This window comes from Fusarium vanettenii (genome assembly GCF_000151355.1).
Source record: "Fusarium vanettenii 77-13-4 chromosome 9 genomic scaffold NECHAsca_6_chr9_2_0, whole genome shotgun sequence".
NCBI lineage: Eukaryota > Fungi > Ascomycota > Sordariomycetes > Hypocreales > Nectriaceae > Fusarium > Fusarium vanettenii.
The window spans coordinates 50,119-65,125 of NW_003315877.1; the positions used below are offsets into that span (position 1 = coordinate 50,119).

Genomic DNA, 15,007 nt, shown 5'->3' on the forward strand with positions numbered 1-15,007 from the left:
GGCTCAATCTGCTGTTGTTTTCTTGGCGGTCTGCATCAGCAAGTTTTGGGACCATCATGTGAATGCTTGCGACTCGATTCCAGAACTTGGCCCCATTCGGCCGTTCCCGCTATCGGATCCTTGGTGGCTGCATCGGCCTCGCGTATGCAATTCAGGGTCGTATTAGCACCGGGAGAACGATTCGAGATCCGCGGTCTCGGTCATTGGGTTGCATGCCTGCACTGACTGTGCTGTAGAAGAAAAAGTTGGGAATCCGATGCCCTTGTCTTGGCTATTCACCGGTGAAATGAAATGAAATCCACGGGATTTGCTGTGTCGCCGTAAAATCCGGATATAGAAATTTGTATTGCTGCCATGGAGTTGTTTCCCATTGCTTGTCTTGTCCCAAAAGTACCCATCTTAAGTACCTTGCCGCCTAAACTTTGGGCTGAATGTACTTTGGCCACTGAGACCCTACGTACAGGTGGTACGTGTGCAGGCATCACAGCCTCAATTTACATCTCACCGCGCATCAGCCCTTTGTCCTCCGTCCTTTATCACGGCCCCTTACAAAAAAAGAACAAGACACACAAAGCAAAAGACTCACTCACCAGGTGGAGAATACCCAGATTAGACCTCTTCTTTTTGTTCTCTCTTTCTTTCCTTCCCATGTCCTTACAAGTGATACCCGCCCCTGGCTCATAACACCCATTCTCACCAATACCCTCAAACCTCAGCCTGATGCCCAATCCCGACCCTGCCACCGACTGCCCCTTCTGCGGCTTCAAGCCCGAAAGGGGTGAATATGAGCTCCTTCTAGTACGCATGCCTCTCTTCCCCTTTCACAACCCCTGAATATTATTGCTTTCTTCACCGCCCCTGAGGAAAAAAGCCCGAGGACTAAGAACGCACCTACCCCCTAGCATATTGACACTCAGCACCCCGACGATCAGTCCGCCGGCGAGGATCCCGTCCCCTGTCCACAGGATGGCTGCGGTGAGCTCGTCTCGCCGGATGAGTTAGCGTATCATCTAGGGCTTCACGAGCTCGAGGCACAGGAGCCAACCCCGGAACCGCCAGCCGTTCCCCCCAAGCCCGATGGCGGCGGTAGCAGCTCTAGGAAGCACGAACCGAGAAGGCCGAGGTCCTCCTCCAAGGACAACTCGCGTAAGCACCGAAGTGAGAAAAAGGTCAGTGCCATACAGGCGTGGAAGGATCTATTCTCGGGGACCAGCAGCACCAGTTCCGGGCGTGACCGCGGGTCGAGCAGTAGGACACGGCACAAGACAAAGAGGTCTGCCGTTGATGGAAGCACGAAGCGCTCCTCAAGTCGGTCTGAGGCTCCTCAGCCAGCAGAAGAGGGGGAGTCAAGTCGAGAGTCAAGCCGAAAGTCCAACCGGTTAGGGGTATGCGGTCTCCTGGTCTTTATGAGTGTGTAAGGCTGAGACTAACGGGACAGAAATCCGAGCTTGGTCGGTTTGCGCACGAGAAACGGATGCCATCCTGGCTCGTAGACCTCCTGCAGGATCAGGGCCAAGTTGTCAATGATGGTAAGTGCCACTACTCCTAAACTCCTTGTCCGTCTCTTACACACAATTAGGTGTCCAGCCAGTTCTCAAACAGCTCCTCGAACAGAACCCTGAAACTCAATATGCATACTTGTGCCATCCTGAAGTGCAGCATGTTTCCAAGTTACGACGAGAGGGTAAGCGCATTCTCCAGAACTCACCTTTGTCAGTAAAGGCAGTCTAACACTGGCAAACAGGTGGCTTCTGCGGTTACAGAAACATCCAGATGCTCATCTCGCACATGATTGGTGCCAAGACACCAGGTTCAGAGCACTTTGCTGAAACTTTCCCCTCTGTTTTCCAGATCCAAGATCTCATCGAGAACGCTTGGGACATGGGCATTAATGCTCAAGGTCGCGTGGAGACGGGAGGTGTGAAGGGAACCCGAAAGTACATCGGCACGCCAGAGGTATTCTATTTCAACACATTGCACGTGGACTGAGTTGACCTGTAGGAAATAGGCACAAGCTGTCTTTCTAAGCCTGGATATCACGTAAGTCAAGTCTAGAGCCGGTTGGGAACTGTGACTAACTTGAGCCTCAGTTGCTCTGTCCAAGCCTTCAAGGACAAGGAGCGAGGACGGTCCAAGTCACGCCTCTTCGAAGCCGTCGAGGGCTACTTCCAGGGCGGCATCAAGAACATCGAAGACAGGATCCGCGTAACAGACCTCCCGCCAATCTACCTGCAACATCCAGGTAAGTACATCTACATCACACACACGGGAAAAACACTAAGCAGTGAGTATAGGGCACTCCTTGACGATTGTCGGCATTGAGAAGCAGATGGACGGCCACATGAACATCCTCGTCTTCGACCCCAGCTTCCGCGACTCATCCAAGATCCGAAGCCTCATCGGCAGAACCGTTCAGCACAAGGCATCCTCAATCGACGAGTCACTGCACCCGTACCGCCGTGGAGGACACTACTTCCGCAAGTACAACCAGTTCGAAGTGCTATAGTAAGCTGTCTATCTCCCCCTTTTTTTCTCTGCATGGAAGTCGTTTTGCTCATCTAATTGCGAAAAAACCTCTAGTCTCACAGACTATGCCACCATCCCGTAGTCTCTCATGTTTTTCTATCACCGAATCTTTTACTGCTGCTCCTTGAACCAAGCCTGCAGCTTGGCCAGCGCGCGGCTTCGGTGGGAGATCTTGTTCTTTTCAACCTTGTCCATTTCGGCGAACCTGGGGATGTTAGCGAACAAAGCAAGCAATGTTTTTTATCTCATTTGGTTTGGAACGTACGTTTGGCCTTCATACTCAAAGACAGGATCCCATCCTGTTGAAAGTCAGCTTTAGAATTATTGTGCTCGCTCTATAGAACGCCTCACCAAAGTTATTGGGTCCTCGAGCAGGAACAATCTTGCCCTATGGGTACTGTTAGTAAGAAGAAGATGCATAGGATAGAGGGGTTTCCGTACGGGGCAGCGGCCTTGGAAGAGAATGACCTTCTCGCCTGGTCCAGCACAGTAGCCAAATGTGCAGACAGCCTCGGCAGACTTGTCGGTATAAGCAGCCAGGAGGTTGTTCAAACCCTGGTGACCGATGGTAGTCAAGAACCACTTGCTTCACCTATATGTCAGTATGGCGTTCGCTAGAAGCAGCTCCAATAAGCCGCTACACAACATACATGTACGCTCCAGGAAGACCACCCAGCGCCGTGTAGCACAGCGCGGTATCCTCGACCAGCACAGGGCCCTTCACCTACAATCCAGTTAGACAAGCTAAACATGACAAATAATATCAATAAAACTCATACCAACTCAGCAGCCCTGCGGCACTTGGACTCTGTAACCTCCTCAAGCGTACCCTGCACCTCCTCAAGATCAATAGACTTGCTCGTCACCTCAATCTCTGGCTCGAGGATAGCCTTGACCTCGCGCAGCTTGTTGGCATTGCCAGTGATGAAGTTGACCTTGTGCGCAGCCATTTCAAAAATCTGAGAGACAAAAATTATGTGTAGATCAGAAGGAATCTCGAGATACTTAGGCTGCGTAGTAGGTCCCACTGGTTGTGAAAAGATATGCACTTGTCCGGTAATCGGAGAGCACCTTTAGCAGCAAAAACACCATTAGAGAGATTCATCGCCTGTTCCAGGGCTTGCATCTAAAAATCTATTTTCACCAACCGAGTCCCCTTCAAGTCCATCCAGTGCAAAATCATCTTTAACCTCCCAAGCTGCCCATTAAATTGTCACAAGTAGCTTCCTCTGTAGTCCGATGTCATTGCTCGCTGTTGTCCTTCTTCCACTGCTTCGTCCAAGCCTCGATGCGATCAACATTGGTCTCCATCTCATCAGAAGTGTTGCTCGTCAACTCAATGACAATCTCCTCATCAAAGGCCTCGTGCGCCTCCTGTAGCAGCACCTCCATAATCTCAGAGTCGAGGTTTTCCTGGAGCTTAGACTCGGGGTAGTTTCTATAGAGTGAAGCCGTGTTAGCCAAGTGATGCTTGTCCCTCCCAAGTCTTCATGATCACAGTAAAAGCCTGGGAGTAAGGAGTTATGTTAAATCGCATACCTCGCCTTGAGACGATCATAAAGCGTCGAAGAGTCGACTCGGAGTACCACGACCAGATCGATCCAGCTCTTGGGGAAAAGATCGCAAGCGTGCCAGTCGATGATGCAACCACCAGCCTTGACATCATCCTCGATAGCATCCAACAGCTACAGCACTCCAGCATTAGCCTTGATCTTTGTCTTGCCTCTCCTCAAAACCTCCTAGGAGTATCCTCCTTGTCTCACCTTATCCTCGTCAACGATCCAGCTGTGATACTCATCACTCCATCCCTCATGGCACTCCTTGTCCTTGACCACTTGGTTGACAGAAAGGTGACGAAGACCAGTTCTTTCCGCCAGACTCTCGCAATGAGTCGTCTTTCCAACGCCGGGCGTCCCCGTGACGATAATGTTTGGTGAAGTTCGCATGGTGATTATTGTATTTGTAGCTGAGGTTTCATCTCATTCTGTGGTTGCAGAGATTGATTGGCCTTCAAGATTGGGCACTCTCTTGAATGCATGTAGGCGGAATTTTATCATGCACGTATCGAGTCGTGCGGCTCTGTTAGATGAATATCCATCCTCAACTCCAGATCCAAGTCACTCAAGATCAGGAACAATAGTTGAACAGAAAACAACCACAAGATCGATCGCTTCGTACTCTCGTCTCTCGCGCTCTCCAATACAGCCGTATCTCATCTTACAATAGATAGAGCCAAGTCCAGCGCCCCTGCCGACTTGCGGAAGGAGGTCACTGATCTTACACTCTGAATACATGACGCCGTCAAGATATGGGAGACAGATGCCCGAGTGCTCCAGTCCCTCCAGATCCGTTACGGCTACACGCCGCCATTAGAAAATTCGACATCGAACACCCTGAAAATGCGGCTTCTATCCCTTATGTGCCTTCGAAATGCCTAACCCAGCTTCATTATCCTCTACTGTTCTACCTCCACCTCATCAACACCAGCCAGTTCGTCCGGTGCGTAATCCTCGTCTCCCTCAGCATAGTCAAACTTCTCCTGCTGAGCGATAGCTTGTGCTGACACAATCTCAGCCAGCCTCTTGAGGCGAGGAGTTTGGAGCCCTGCATATCGAGTTAGTTATAATGGTTTCCCTTTGCAAATCATATCGGAAACTTACAAGAAGGAGTATAAGTCTCAAGCGCCGTAATGACACGGGGTTCGGCGATCTCGTAAGGACCACTGTCGTCCATGTCCACGGCCTGGAGGAGCAGCACGTCGCTCTTCTCAGTTACCCGCGAAGCCACAGCCTTCATGATCTCTCCATTGATCGGCTGCTCGTAATCAGCAACCAGGTACTGGTTGAGGAGCTTCTGGATCTGGTTTGGTGAGAGCCTACGAGTAGTTAGTACCAAAACTCTACGACGACAACTGAGTTCTGCAACTTACATCCAGCAAATGTCCTGAATGATTTCGATATCGTTCAAGGTGGCCTTCTTGAGCTGAAGAAGCTTGGTTGCTTGCTATTCGATTGTCAGTACGTTATTCTGCACAGCATCAAGAATGATACTCACCATCAGATGCTCCAGCTGAAGCGTGCCTTCGGGCATATCGTGGCTCTTACACCATTCCTCAATGCGCGTGATGTTGTAGTTGATCTGGAGGCCACGCTTCCATGAGAGGAAATTTCGTCGCATGAGGAGGTCGTTGAAAGCCGTCACACCCACCAACCGCAGGAGCTCAGTGATGGTCTGGGTGATGATGGAGTCTTCCAGGTAGTACGCCTTCATAGCGCGGAAGACGCTGTTCAGCAGGCTCAGGAGGTTGTCCATGCTGTACGCCGGTGTTGAGTTGGACTGGAGGAGCTTGCCCAGGAATCGACTGCTCTCGTTGGTAACGAAACCAGGCAGAGACTGGGACTCGATGATGGCCGGGATGATCATCTTGTGCAGCTTCTTCTTCAACACCTTCATCCAAGTGTGATAGATGTTGAACTCTAGACTCTCGAGGTCGTGCTTGACAATCTCCAGGAGTCGGTCGTACTCATAGTTGTCCGACTTCTGGGCCTCGTACCAATCCTCGGCAAGGAACACGAACGAGAGCATCTCGTGCACGTTGGACAGCCAGAAGGAACCGGGGTTGATGGCCTCGTCGCCATCGTGCTGCATCACCTCCTGCTGGATAGACTGCATCACATTTGCGAGGAAACGTTCCGACTCCTTGACGAAACCGTTGTTCCACATCTCTGATGTCACCAGGTTGATGAGATATGAAGGGAAGAGCACCTCCTTGTCTGAAGGTGGAGGGGTGGTGTTGGGAGAGGGGATCTTGAGGTTCTTGATCAAGCCCATTGTTACCTCCTCGTTGAGGCCATCCTCGTCCGCAAGAAGGCCCTCGAGCTCCATCTCGATATTATCAACGCCAGGAAGGAAGGTCGAGCCAGAAAGGTTCTGACGATGTGCCGTGCTAGTAACCGCCATGGAGACCGGCCGAGGGTTATAAGTACCGCTAAAGCGATCAAGCTCCCGTGGTTCCGCCCCGGCGCTGCGGCGCTTGGGCTTCTTGGAGGAGACCAGGTTGATAAGCCCAGAGGCTGCCGGAAGTGCAGGTACTGTTCCATTGGCGAGCTCTCCATTGATAGGAGCGTTCCTCCGAGCCATCTCCAGGGCGTCTCGGAGAGCCTCGAGCTCCTGTCGGAGGCTCATGTTGTCCTTCTCGTGCTGGGTGCTTGTCCTCCTTGCTGTCTCCAGTTCCGAGTTCGTTGTGCGCAGAGACTCCCTCAGCTCCCGTTCCTCCTCTTGCATTCTCTTGATATTCGCCGTTGACTCATCAAAGGCAACCTGGAGCTTCTTCATCTCATCCTCCATTGCTTGCAGTCTGGCGACGGCAATACCGGCTTGGTTGGCTTCTGTCTGAAGCTCCTTCGTTCGGGCTTCCAAAGCGTTATGGCGGTTCTTCCATGACTTGATCTGTCCCTCGTAGTTCTCCACCTGTGATGCCAGGCTCTTGTTCTTCTCCTTCATCGAGCCCAGAGACTGTGTGAGCTCAACGACCTTGTTTTCGAGCTTGTAGGAAATCTGCTTGAGGTCGCGAGCCTCCTCACGAATCTTCTTGTAATCCTTGCGGGCCTTCCTACCACGCCACAGGCTCTGAATCAACACCACCTTCTTGCGGTATTGTCTCCAAGACCTCAGCTGTCTTCGTGACCTCCATGATCTCTGGATCACAAGCGCGGCATTACCAAGGCGTGTCTCCATAATGTTCTTTCTCCGAAGGTATCCCTTGGCAGCTGACTCGAAGAGCACCATATCTCTCCTGATGCGCAGGAAGGTCCTGCGCTGCTTCTGTCCACGCCAAACACGCTGGATGGTAATGGCAGCCTTGATGGTGCGGAGCTCCATAGCCTGTTTCCTGGCCTTCCAAGCCCTGATAGCAGACTGTGTGCGGATAACCGCCTCACGGGCCTCAAGGTAGCGGCGTCGGTAGTATTTGGCTCTCAAGTTCTTCTGAATCATGATAGCACAGTCATTGAGACGGTTGGTTCGAAGATTCTCGAGGAAGGCAAGCATACCAGCTCGGAAGAAGATCTTGGTGAGACCGAGCTGGTACTTGTCAAGCCCCTTGCTGGTGCTGGTTCCGAGCGCCTTCTTAAGGATGGCATCGGCCATTTCGCGAATCTCGGAGGTCCATTGATCAGAGCGCACCAACATGTAGTATCGGAGAGCAAACTCCTCGTAGGTCCATCGAGTTGGGTAACCAGCACAACTAATGCGGACGGTCTCGAGAACACCACAAGCACGGAGCTGGCTGAGAACCATGGGTCCCTCGAACTTCCAGGCTTCCTTAGCCTCGTTAGGCTTGATACATCGGATGTAGTGGACATCGGTGTTGTTGATGGTGCCCATAAGCTCGATCAGCGAAGATCGGAAGATACCTCCAAGTGTGGGCTTCCTGTTGACAGCAACGCCGATCTTCCTACCACCGGCGGGCTTAACGGCGTTGGAGGAAGACGACGCAACATCCTTTTCTCGCACTGCCGAGGCAGCCTCCAGGACCTTCTTGAGGAAGTCGTTGCTCGAGGCACGCAGGACAGCCATGTGCTCATCAGGGACAGTATCACGGTTCTTTTCGATGAAGCCCTCAGACTCATAGGTGACATCGATGGCATAATGGCAGACTGTGAAAGCTGACTTGCCGAATCTGGGCTTCTTGTAGAACTTGTGCTTGTCGGTAGAGAAGTTGTGGTGAAGCTTGGTCACAAACTGCTCATCGGAACCCATGGGAAGACGAGACTCCTCGTCAAGCAGGGACAGAATACCCATACGGCCTTCAATCAGGTCGATACATGGCTGGTTGTCAGAGAAGTCAATAAAGGTCCAATCAATCTGCTCCCTGAGGTATTCTTCTTGCTCAAGCTTGAACACGTGCTGGTTGAATTCCTGCTGAAGCTTCTCGTTGGCGTAGTTGATACAGAACTGCTCGAACGAGTTCTTGGCAAAGTGCTCGAATCCGTAGATATCCAGGACACCAATGAATGAGGTCACGCGGTTCAGGACCTCCTCAGCAGCCAGACTGTAGTTAATGATTTCAACCAGCCAGTCAAAGAGACTGGAGTAGATGAACTTGGCGACGGAATCTCGGACAACGATGGCCTGAGCCTGGCTCAGGTTCGATGTGATCTTTTCACCGCGGGTGACGAGCTGCTTCTTCACGATCCACCGAGCAAACTCCTCCGCCTTGACACCGAGAATGTCACAAGCACGTTCCAGAGAAGGCTCAGTCGGGGCGAGCACACTGTCGTTACGCGATGCCGTGATCTTGACGTTACCGAGATGTAGCAGACCGGCCAAGAGCTTGAAGATGTCGGCTTGTTGAGCATCCGAGACACCAATGGTTGACAGAGACTTCTTGGTCGCTTCGAATTCGGCCTTGTCATCCACACCGTCGATGGTCGGGCAGTTTCCTTGGTTCAAGTACTCAAACTGCTCAATAGGCAGAAGGTTGAGCTCTTCCCGTTCCTTGTCCGAAGCACCAGCGACAAGCTGGTAGAAGATGTGGTAGTTTCGCTCCTTGAGAGGCTGGAACACAAGTCGTGAACGCTCGAGAAGATAAGTCCTGATCTTAGCACCGATAATATTTGTCTTGTCGTCGAACATGATCTCAATGTACTTTCCGAATCGAGACGAGTTGTCGTTTCGGGTGGTCTTGGCGTTACCGAACGCTTCCATGATGGGGTTGGTCGCGAGAATCTGCTCCTCGGTTTCACTCATGGCTTCACCTCGTTTGGAACGCGCACCAGGGTTGTCGGGAGACTCTCTGGTAGCAAAGTAACGCATGATGTACTTGGCACTGACAGTCTTTCCAGCACCAGACTCTCCGGACACGACAATGGTCTGGTTCTTCTTGTCTCGAATCATGTCCCTAGATCCAGAGTCAATCGCTGTATAAATAGGCTCGTTGGTGGGGCAGATCTTACATGAAGGCTTCCTCGGCAATAGCGAACAAGTGAGGTGCCTGGGTAGCTCGCTGTCTTCCGGCATAGACTTGGACCATGCCAGGAACATAGAGAGAATCGACTCGTGCGAAGGGGTTGGTAGCAATTAGAACGATACCACTGTATGTGTAGATTTCCTTCTGCAGGTATCGTAGCCTGATTGCTTGCAAGACTAGAGCAAGATGTCAGCATCAGCATTTCCAGTCCCACCGCGCAAATTCCGGTTCGGGGTTCAACGTACCAGCAGGCTCGTTGAGATGAGAAAGATTTGTAAGATCATCGCTGGCTTCGAGGACGGTAGGGTTCATCAGAGGCGGCAGAGAGGGATGGTTGCCGCTCTGGAGGGCCTCAACAGTGACATTGATGTCCTTGGTCTGCGGGGACGAAGATGCGGTCAGCTACCGACTTTGCGGAGTATATATAGAGAGATAGAGGGAATCATATTAAAGGAGGATATTGAGAAACGTACATCGCCATTCTCCAACTGAAAGGTGAGCTTGGCCTTGTTGCCATCAATGGTCTTATTGATAAGCTCTGAGGCTACCCATCCCTCAGCGGCATCGGGCTGCCATGCCCTTGTGCCAACCTCGTAGGTCGATGCCATGGCGGCAGTATGACCGGGCGCAAGGCCGGTGTATACAATCCGAGGATTTGAAGGCGCTTATATCAGAGCGGAGCGGTAGCAGCGGTTCTAAGGGGCGGACGAGGCTAGACGGCGGTGGGAGGCATTCAGTCGCAAATGGGGTCGTTGAGGAAAGGCAGCGCGGCCAGCCGGGGAACCAAGGTGCGATATGCAATCGTTGACTGTGTCGACGATGGCTGAAGGGCGTCTTGCGATCGATGCAAGCTGCAGGTCTGTTGAACGGGCCGTCGAACGTCGTTCAAAAGGTTATGCGCAAGTCGAAGCTGAGTATCGGAGGTCCTCCGTACTCGAAGAACAGAAGCGGAAGGGACCCTGAGGCGGCAAAAAGCAGCAGCTTCTTGACCCTTTTTTCTTTCCACGCAGCACACAAGAAGCTCGCCGACAAGGGGTCGAGCAAGAAGAGTCGCACAAGCCAAGGTAGAGTCAGAGAGACCTGGGAGAGTCAAAAGTTACGGATGCAGTGATGCCAGCACGCGTTTTGCTCCTGATTGAAAGGGCCGGGCGGCTGCTGCAGCGCACGGGGCACTGGAGAGTGAGAGGAACAGGGGGGCGGGGCAGCATGCGTTAGGGCTCAGATGTACATAGGGGCTCTGAGACAGGTACCACCGCAAGCATTCACAGCCACGCGGTACGCACGCTTCTCCTCCAGAGTACCTTTCGCACTAGGAGGGGCTCCCAACCTTCAGTTCATGGAAGCTCCTGGAGGTTCAGTGGATTAGGGGCTTAAGGACAGTCCCGCGGGCCAATGAGGGGCCGACCCGTCCGCGTCTTTTGGCTTTGTCTGGTCTCTTCTTGGTCTGGGGTGAGGACAAGCGAGACAAATGCATTTTTCCGATCATCAACGGCGCAAGCGGTGTCGGCACTGTGCTATAGCGAGGCGGTGGAGGGGAAGGGGAATGACAGTCGGTGAGCTTTCGACAGCGTTCTTCTTGGTCATGTTCCGACCCAGAACAAGCAGACAGCCCTGGAGCGACGGGGAACAGGAGCAGGAGACTTGAATGAGTGACTGGGGATCAGAGCTGAACCGTCTTGCCGCAAACCCCTTAACTTTGACGATCAAACACCTCTACTCCGTAATTAGAACGGCATTGTCCCGCCTACTGCTTCACTTGCAGAGCTGATTCCGCCCTTGACGAGAGGCTTGCAGCCAAGCAGCATACAGCACTCCGTCCACCATCAATACTTGGTCCTCAGCCTGATATTGCAGGACACTTACAGAAAGAACTTCTCATCTTAAAGGGGGATGCCAATTCTAAAATACCGGGGAAAAGATGATCAAACCCCCAGTCAGCTTCAGATACAACTCCAACCCCAGCCAACAACCGTCCCATCCCCACGTGTACGTACCACAGACGGCTTCATAACCCGAAACACCCTCGTCCTCCTGGAGAAACAGTCCAAGAAACTCAACCAACTTGTTGTTGCTCCCAACCCCCAGCAAGGCGCAAACATCCTTCTTTCCCTCCCCCGGGGAAAGCCCGTCGCGTTCGTCCGGTTCTCGACCGGTCCGGCTGACACGCATCAATCCTCTTGCACCTCAGTTGCTGCCCCCAAAAGCCCGTCATCCACCGGCTTATCCGCAGCCATCCACGCCTATGCAATGCATCTCGCATCGCATCCCCAACACTCAGTTAGCCCCTGACGTCAAAGAAACTCAGTCTACCTGAGCAAGGCAGAACTACCGTGTCTGCATCTCACCAACCATCAGCAAGCAACTTGAGCCGTCGGGTGCTTATCTGGTAAGCCAGAGCCTTCTGGTTAACTATTGGATCACACATCTTCAGAGCCAAGAACCACTTTCACACAGAGGTCAACAGAAAAGATATGGGTCCTTAACCTGTCTCACTTTGATGCGGATTGGTCCTATTTTGGTATTTCTAAGTTTGTGTTGAAGTCTTCTGCTCCATTCAAGGCCGCTAAATCCATGTCTTTTCCCATATACCCCGTACAGTGCTACCGACTCGCCCAGCCAGTCGATTCGGGGCTTCATTCCTGTATCACCAGCCCCTAGCACCAGCCGCAAAAACAATAACTACAGCCCCCTTTTGTTCCCTGACCGGATACATACAGTCCGCCACAGGGCAGAGTCCATCTCTTCCATCTTGCGCAGCGTTTCCTACCGGTCCACGATCTCCAGGTCGTGAGCTGAGTTGAGCATCCCATGGCTCGGTCCTTATTTAAGTATTCAATGCATCAATGCGTCATTGTCGATTCTGGGGATGGAGACGGGCCAGGAAGACTGGGCCGCCCCCTTTATTTCCCCCTTCGCTATACCATAATGACCAGTGCGTCGTTGGTCCCATCGCGTTTCTTTTGTTTCAAGGGTAAGGGTTGAACCTCACAACCACCATGCGGCCTCTGCTTCATTATTTAATACAGGACACGGGTCATGATACGAGCTGTGCATGCATTAGTTTAACGTCTTGGCTATGTTTTTCTGCGCTTGACTTACAGCTGAGAGCCTCGAGGCTGTCAAAGATATCCTTGATCTGCTCATACTTGACGCTGCTAACGTCGGCCATGAGGTAAGCCACGTCGCCTCTGCTGTCAGAGATCTGCTTGTCGACGTTGTGGTCACCAAGAATCTCGTTGACCTTTCGGAGCACACCGGGGACGTTTCGGTGGATGAAAATAACCTGTAATGCATGTCAGAATATTCCGATGCTTCCAAGTGATACAAGGCAAACTTACACGAGCGGTATCGGACTCGTCCAGAGTCAAAGAGCGCATCTGCACCTCGGGAACGTTGACGCTGCCCAGAGTGGTACCCTGGTTGATGTAGCGCACCAAAGCCTCGCTGACTATTAAAGAGTGAGTCGTGTTTCATCGAGATTTCTGCAAGGTGAACCTACCCTCGATACCAATGGCACGCTGAGCCTCCTCAGTGCTGCCACCAATGTGGGGAGTCAAGATGAGGTTCTTGAGGCTCCTCAGATCCTCGCCCCAGGTGTTGAGATCGTTGGTGAAGTAGTCGCCGTTAGCGGCGGGCTCCTGAGGGAAAACATCGATGGCGGCGCCAGCAATCTTGCCAGTACGGCTAGCCTTGATGAGGGCGGGAATATCGACAACGCTGCCGCGGCTAGCATTGATGAGGTAGGCGCCGGTCTTCATTTGATCGAACTGGGGGCCCGAGATCATGTTGCGGGTCTCGGGCAGATCGGGGACGTGCAGACTGACAAAGTCGGCCTCCTGGAGGAGCTTCTCGAGGGTCGGGACCTGGCTAGCGGTTCCCAGAGCCATCAGGGTCACCACATCGTAGTAAATGACATTCATACCCATGGCCTCAGCCAGGACGGACAGCTGAGAGCCAATGTGACCGTAACCAACAATACCTACGGGCCGTTAGTATTGACCTCCAAGCTCACGGTTCAGGGTATAATACGCACCCAGAGTCTTTCCACGAATCTCCCAGCACTTAGCGCTGACCTTGTTCCAGGTTCCACGGTGCATCTCATTGGATCGATCGCCGAGCTGACGAGCGAGGGTGATGATTTCGGCAATGACGAGCTCGGCGACACTGCGGGAGTTGGCGAAGGGGGAGTTGAAGACGGCGATACCATTGCGGGCAGCGTAATCGAGGTCGACCTGGTTGGTACCGATACAGAAGCAGCCGATGACGAGCAGGTTCTTGGCCTCACGGAGGACCTTCTCGGTGAGCTTCGTCTTGGAACGGATGCCGATGACTTGGACTTCACTGTCGCAATCGTTACGTTAGCACAGATGGCGGGGTAAGTAAGATTATAAGGGAGCTCAAAGCGAGGGGCATGTGAAGCTTGGTGACAATGGAGGGGCAATGTTGTCGCAGTAGAAAAAAAAAGTTGGAAATGGCGGGGCATTGCATCAACATACCGAATCTTCTCAATGAGCTGGTCCTCGGGCAAAGAGGTCTTGAGAGCCTCGACCTGGTAGCCCTGAGCCCTCAGGATCTCCTGTCCAGTGACATTGACGTTCTCGAGAAGCAGGATCTTGATATCCTGGGAGTTGAAAGGCTTGAGAACCTTGGGGGCGCCGCCACGGCTGGGGAGGTTGGCGGCCCAGCTAGGAGGAGGAGAGTGGAAAGAAGCGACTGGGGAGGTGGAAAGGTTCTGGTCCCAGCTGTGAGAGACTTCGCGCTGAGCAGCAGCAGAGAGGCTGCCAGCAATATTTTGAGGAGCAGGCGTCATGATGGTGTGTGGTTGTTTTGTTGGAGTAGAATGGAGGGGCAGATGGCGGCGGGGTGGTCGGGGGACTCGGAGGATGTTTTATCGAGAAACACGAGAGAGGTAAAGACAAGCCGCTTGCTGTTGTTAGGGAATTGCAATGCGGTTATTTTGGGGAAGCGAGAAATTGGTCAGAGACAAAGGGAGGGGCCCAATTGTATTTATGATGCGGCAAACGTTCTACTCCAAGCGCAAAGGCTATGATGACTCGTCCGCTTCCGCTCGCTTGGCGGACACAGCTACGTACGTTGCTCTTCCATCCAATGTATAAAATGTACCTCGACTTTGGATATCGGTCCGGGTAATTCACTGCCTACCACCTGCGACGGGCCGGACCCAGCTTCAGAATCCACGTGTAGAGATCTTCTACCGAGTTCCGATACCTGAGTCATCCAGAATTGATGCCATCGTTGCCGAATCAGAGCGCAATTCGCACTCGGGTGAGAGAGAAGACGGGATCAGGGTACCCTTGCAACTCTAGGTCACTCTTGGTGAAACTACATGAACTCGACGCAGCTGAGTGGGAGGGAAAAGTACGGGTACAAGGCGAAGGAAGTGAGCAGAAAAACTTTTCCCCCCGTTCTCGGCCGCGACCTGTCGTTCGACCTTGAGGATCGAAACAACAAATTAGAAGCCCTCCATCGAATAGCCTGCCTCGACTCGTC

The 15,007-nt window shown here is 52.6% G+C and overlaps 5 protein-coding genes across 5 annotated transcripts; 1 reads left to right on the top strand and 4 right to left on the bottom strand.

Moving 5' to 3' along the window:
• Window positions 1-720: 720 nt before the first annotated feature.
• Window positions 721-2,506, top strand: NECHADRAFT_84553 (uncharacterized protein; the record flags this gene model as incomplete). The annotated part of the gene is made up of 8 exons (XM_003049898.1): window positions 721-798; window positions 903-1,169; window positions 1,439-1,529; window positions 1,580-1,684; window positions 1,745-1,956; window positions 2,009-2,040; window positions 2,091-2,242; window positions 2,295-2,506. The coding sequence occupies 8 exons, from the start codon at window positions 721-723 to the stop codon at window positions 2,504-2,506; spliced, it is 1,149 nt and encodes a 382-aa protein (XP_003049944.1).
• NECHADRAFT_105230 (uncharacterized protein) lies at window positions 2,476-3,487 on the bottom strand. The gene is made up of 6 exons (XM_003050271.1): window positions 3,306-3,487; window positions 3,177-3,250; window positions 2,968-3,112; window positions 2,878-2,914; window positions 2,792-2,825; window positions 2,476-2,731 (listed from the first exon to the last, which is right to left on the bottom strand). The coding sequence occupies exons 1-6, from the start codon at window positions 3,474-3,476 to the stop codon at window positions 2,638-2,640; spliced, it is 555 nt and encodes a 184-aa protein (XP_003050317.1). The 5' UTR covers window positions 3,477-3,487; the 3' UTR covers window positions 2,476-2,637.
• Window positions 3,488-3,617: 130 nt separating this feature from the next.
• NECHADRAFT_101516 (uncharacterized protein) lies at window positions 3,618-4,503 on the bottom strand. Its single transcript, XM_003050272.1, has 3 exons — window positions 4,290-4,503; window positions 4,066-4,211; window positions 3,618-3,964 (listed from the first exon to the last, which is right to left on the bottom strand). The coding sequence occupies exons 1-3, from the start codon at window positions 4,470-4,472 to the stop codon at window positions 3,769-3,771; spliced, it is 525 nt and encodes a 174-aa protein (XP_003050318.1). The 5' UTR covers window positions 4,473-4,503; the 3' UTR covers window positions 3,618-3,768.
• Window positions 4,504-4,668: 165 nt separating this feature from the next.
• On the bottom strand, window positions 4,669-10,104 carry NECHADRAFT_71620 (uncharacterized protein; the record flags this gene model as incomplete). Its single annotated transcript, XM_003050273.1, has 7 exons — window positions 4,669-5,130; window positions 5,187-5,401; window positions 5,456-5,529; window positions 5,581-9,427; window positions 9,483-9,672; window positions 9,742-9,874; window positions 9,970-10,104. The coding sequence occupies 7 exons, from the start codon at window positions 10,102-10,104 to the stop codon at window positions 4,982-4,984; spliced, it is 4,743 nt and encodes a 1,580-aa protein (XP_003050319.1). The 3' UTR covers window positions 4,669-4,981.
• A 1,898-nt stretch (window positions 10,105-12,002) lies between these two features.
• NECHADRAFT_105233 (uncharacterized protein) lies at window positions 12,003-14,734 on the bottom strand (the record flags this gene model as incomplete). Its single annotated transcript, XM_003050274.1, has 7 exons — window positions 12,003-12,542; window positions 12,596-12,779; window positions 12,835-12,944; window positions 12,996-13,475; window positions 13,530-13,837; window positions 13,993-14,238; window positions 14,679-14,734. The coding sequence occupies 7 exons, from the start codon at window positions 14,732-14,734 to the stop codon at window positions 12,514-12,516; spliced, it is 1,413 nt and encodes a 470-aa protein (XP_003050320.1). The 3' UTR covers window positions 12,003-12,513.
• Between the last annotated feature and the right edge of the window lie 273 nt (window positions 14,735-15,007).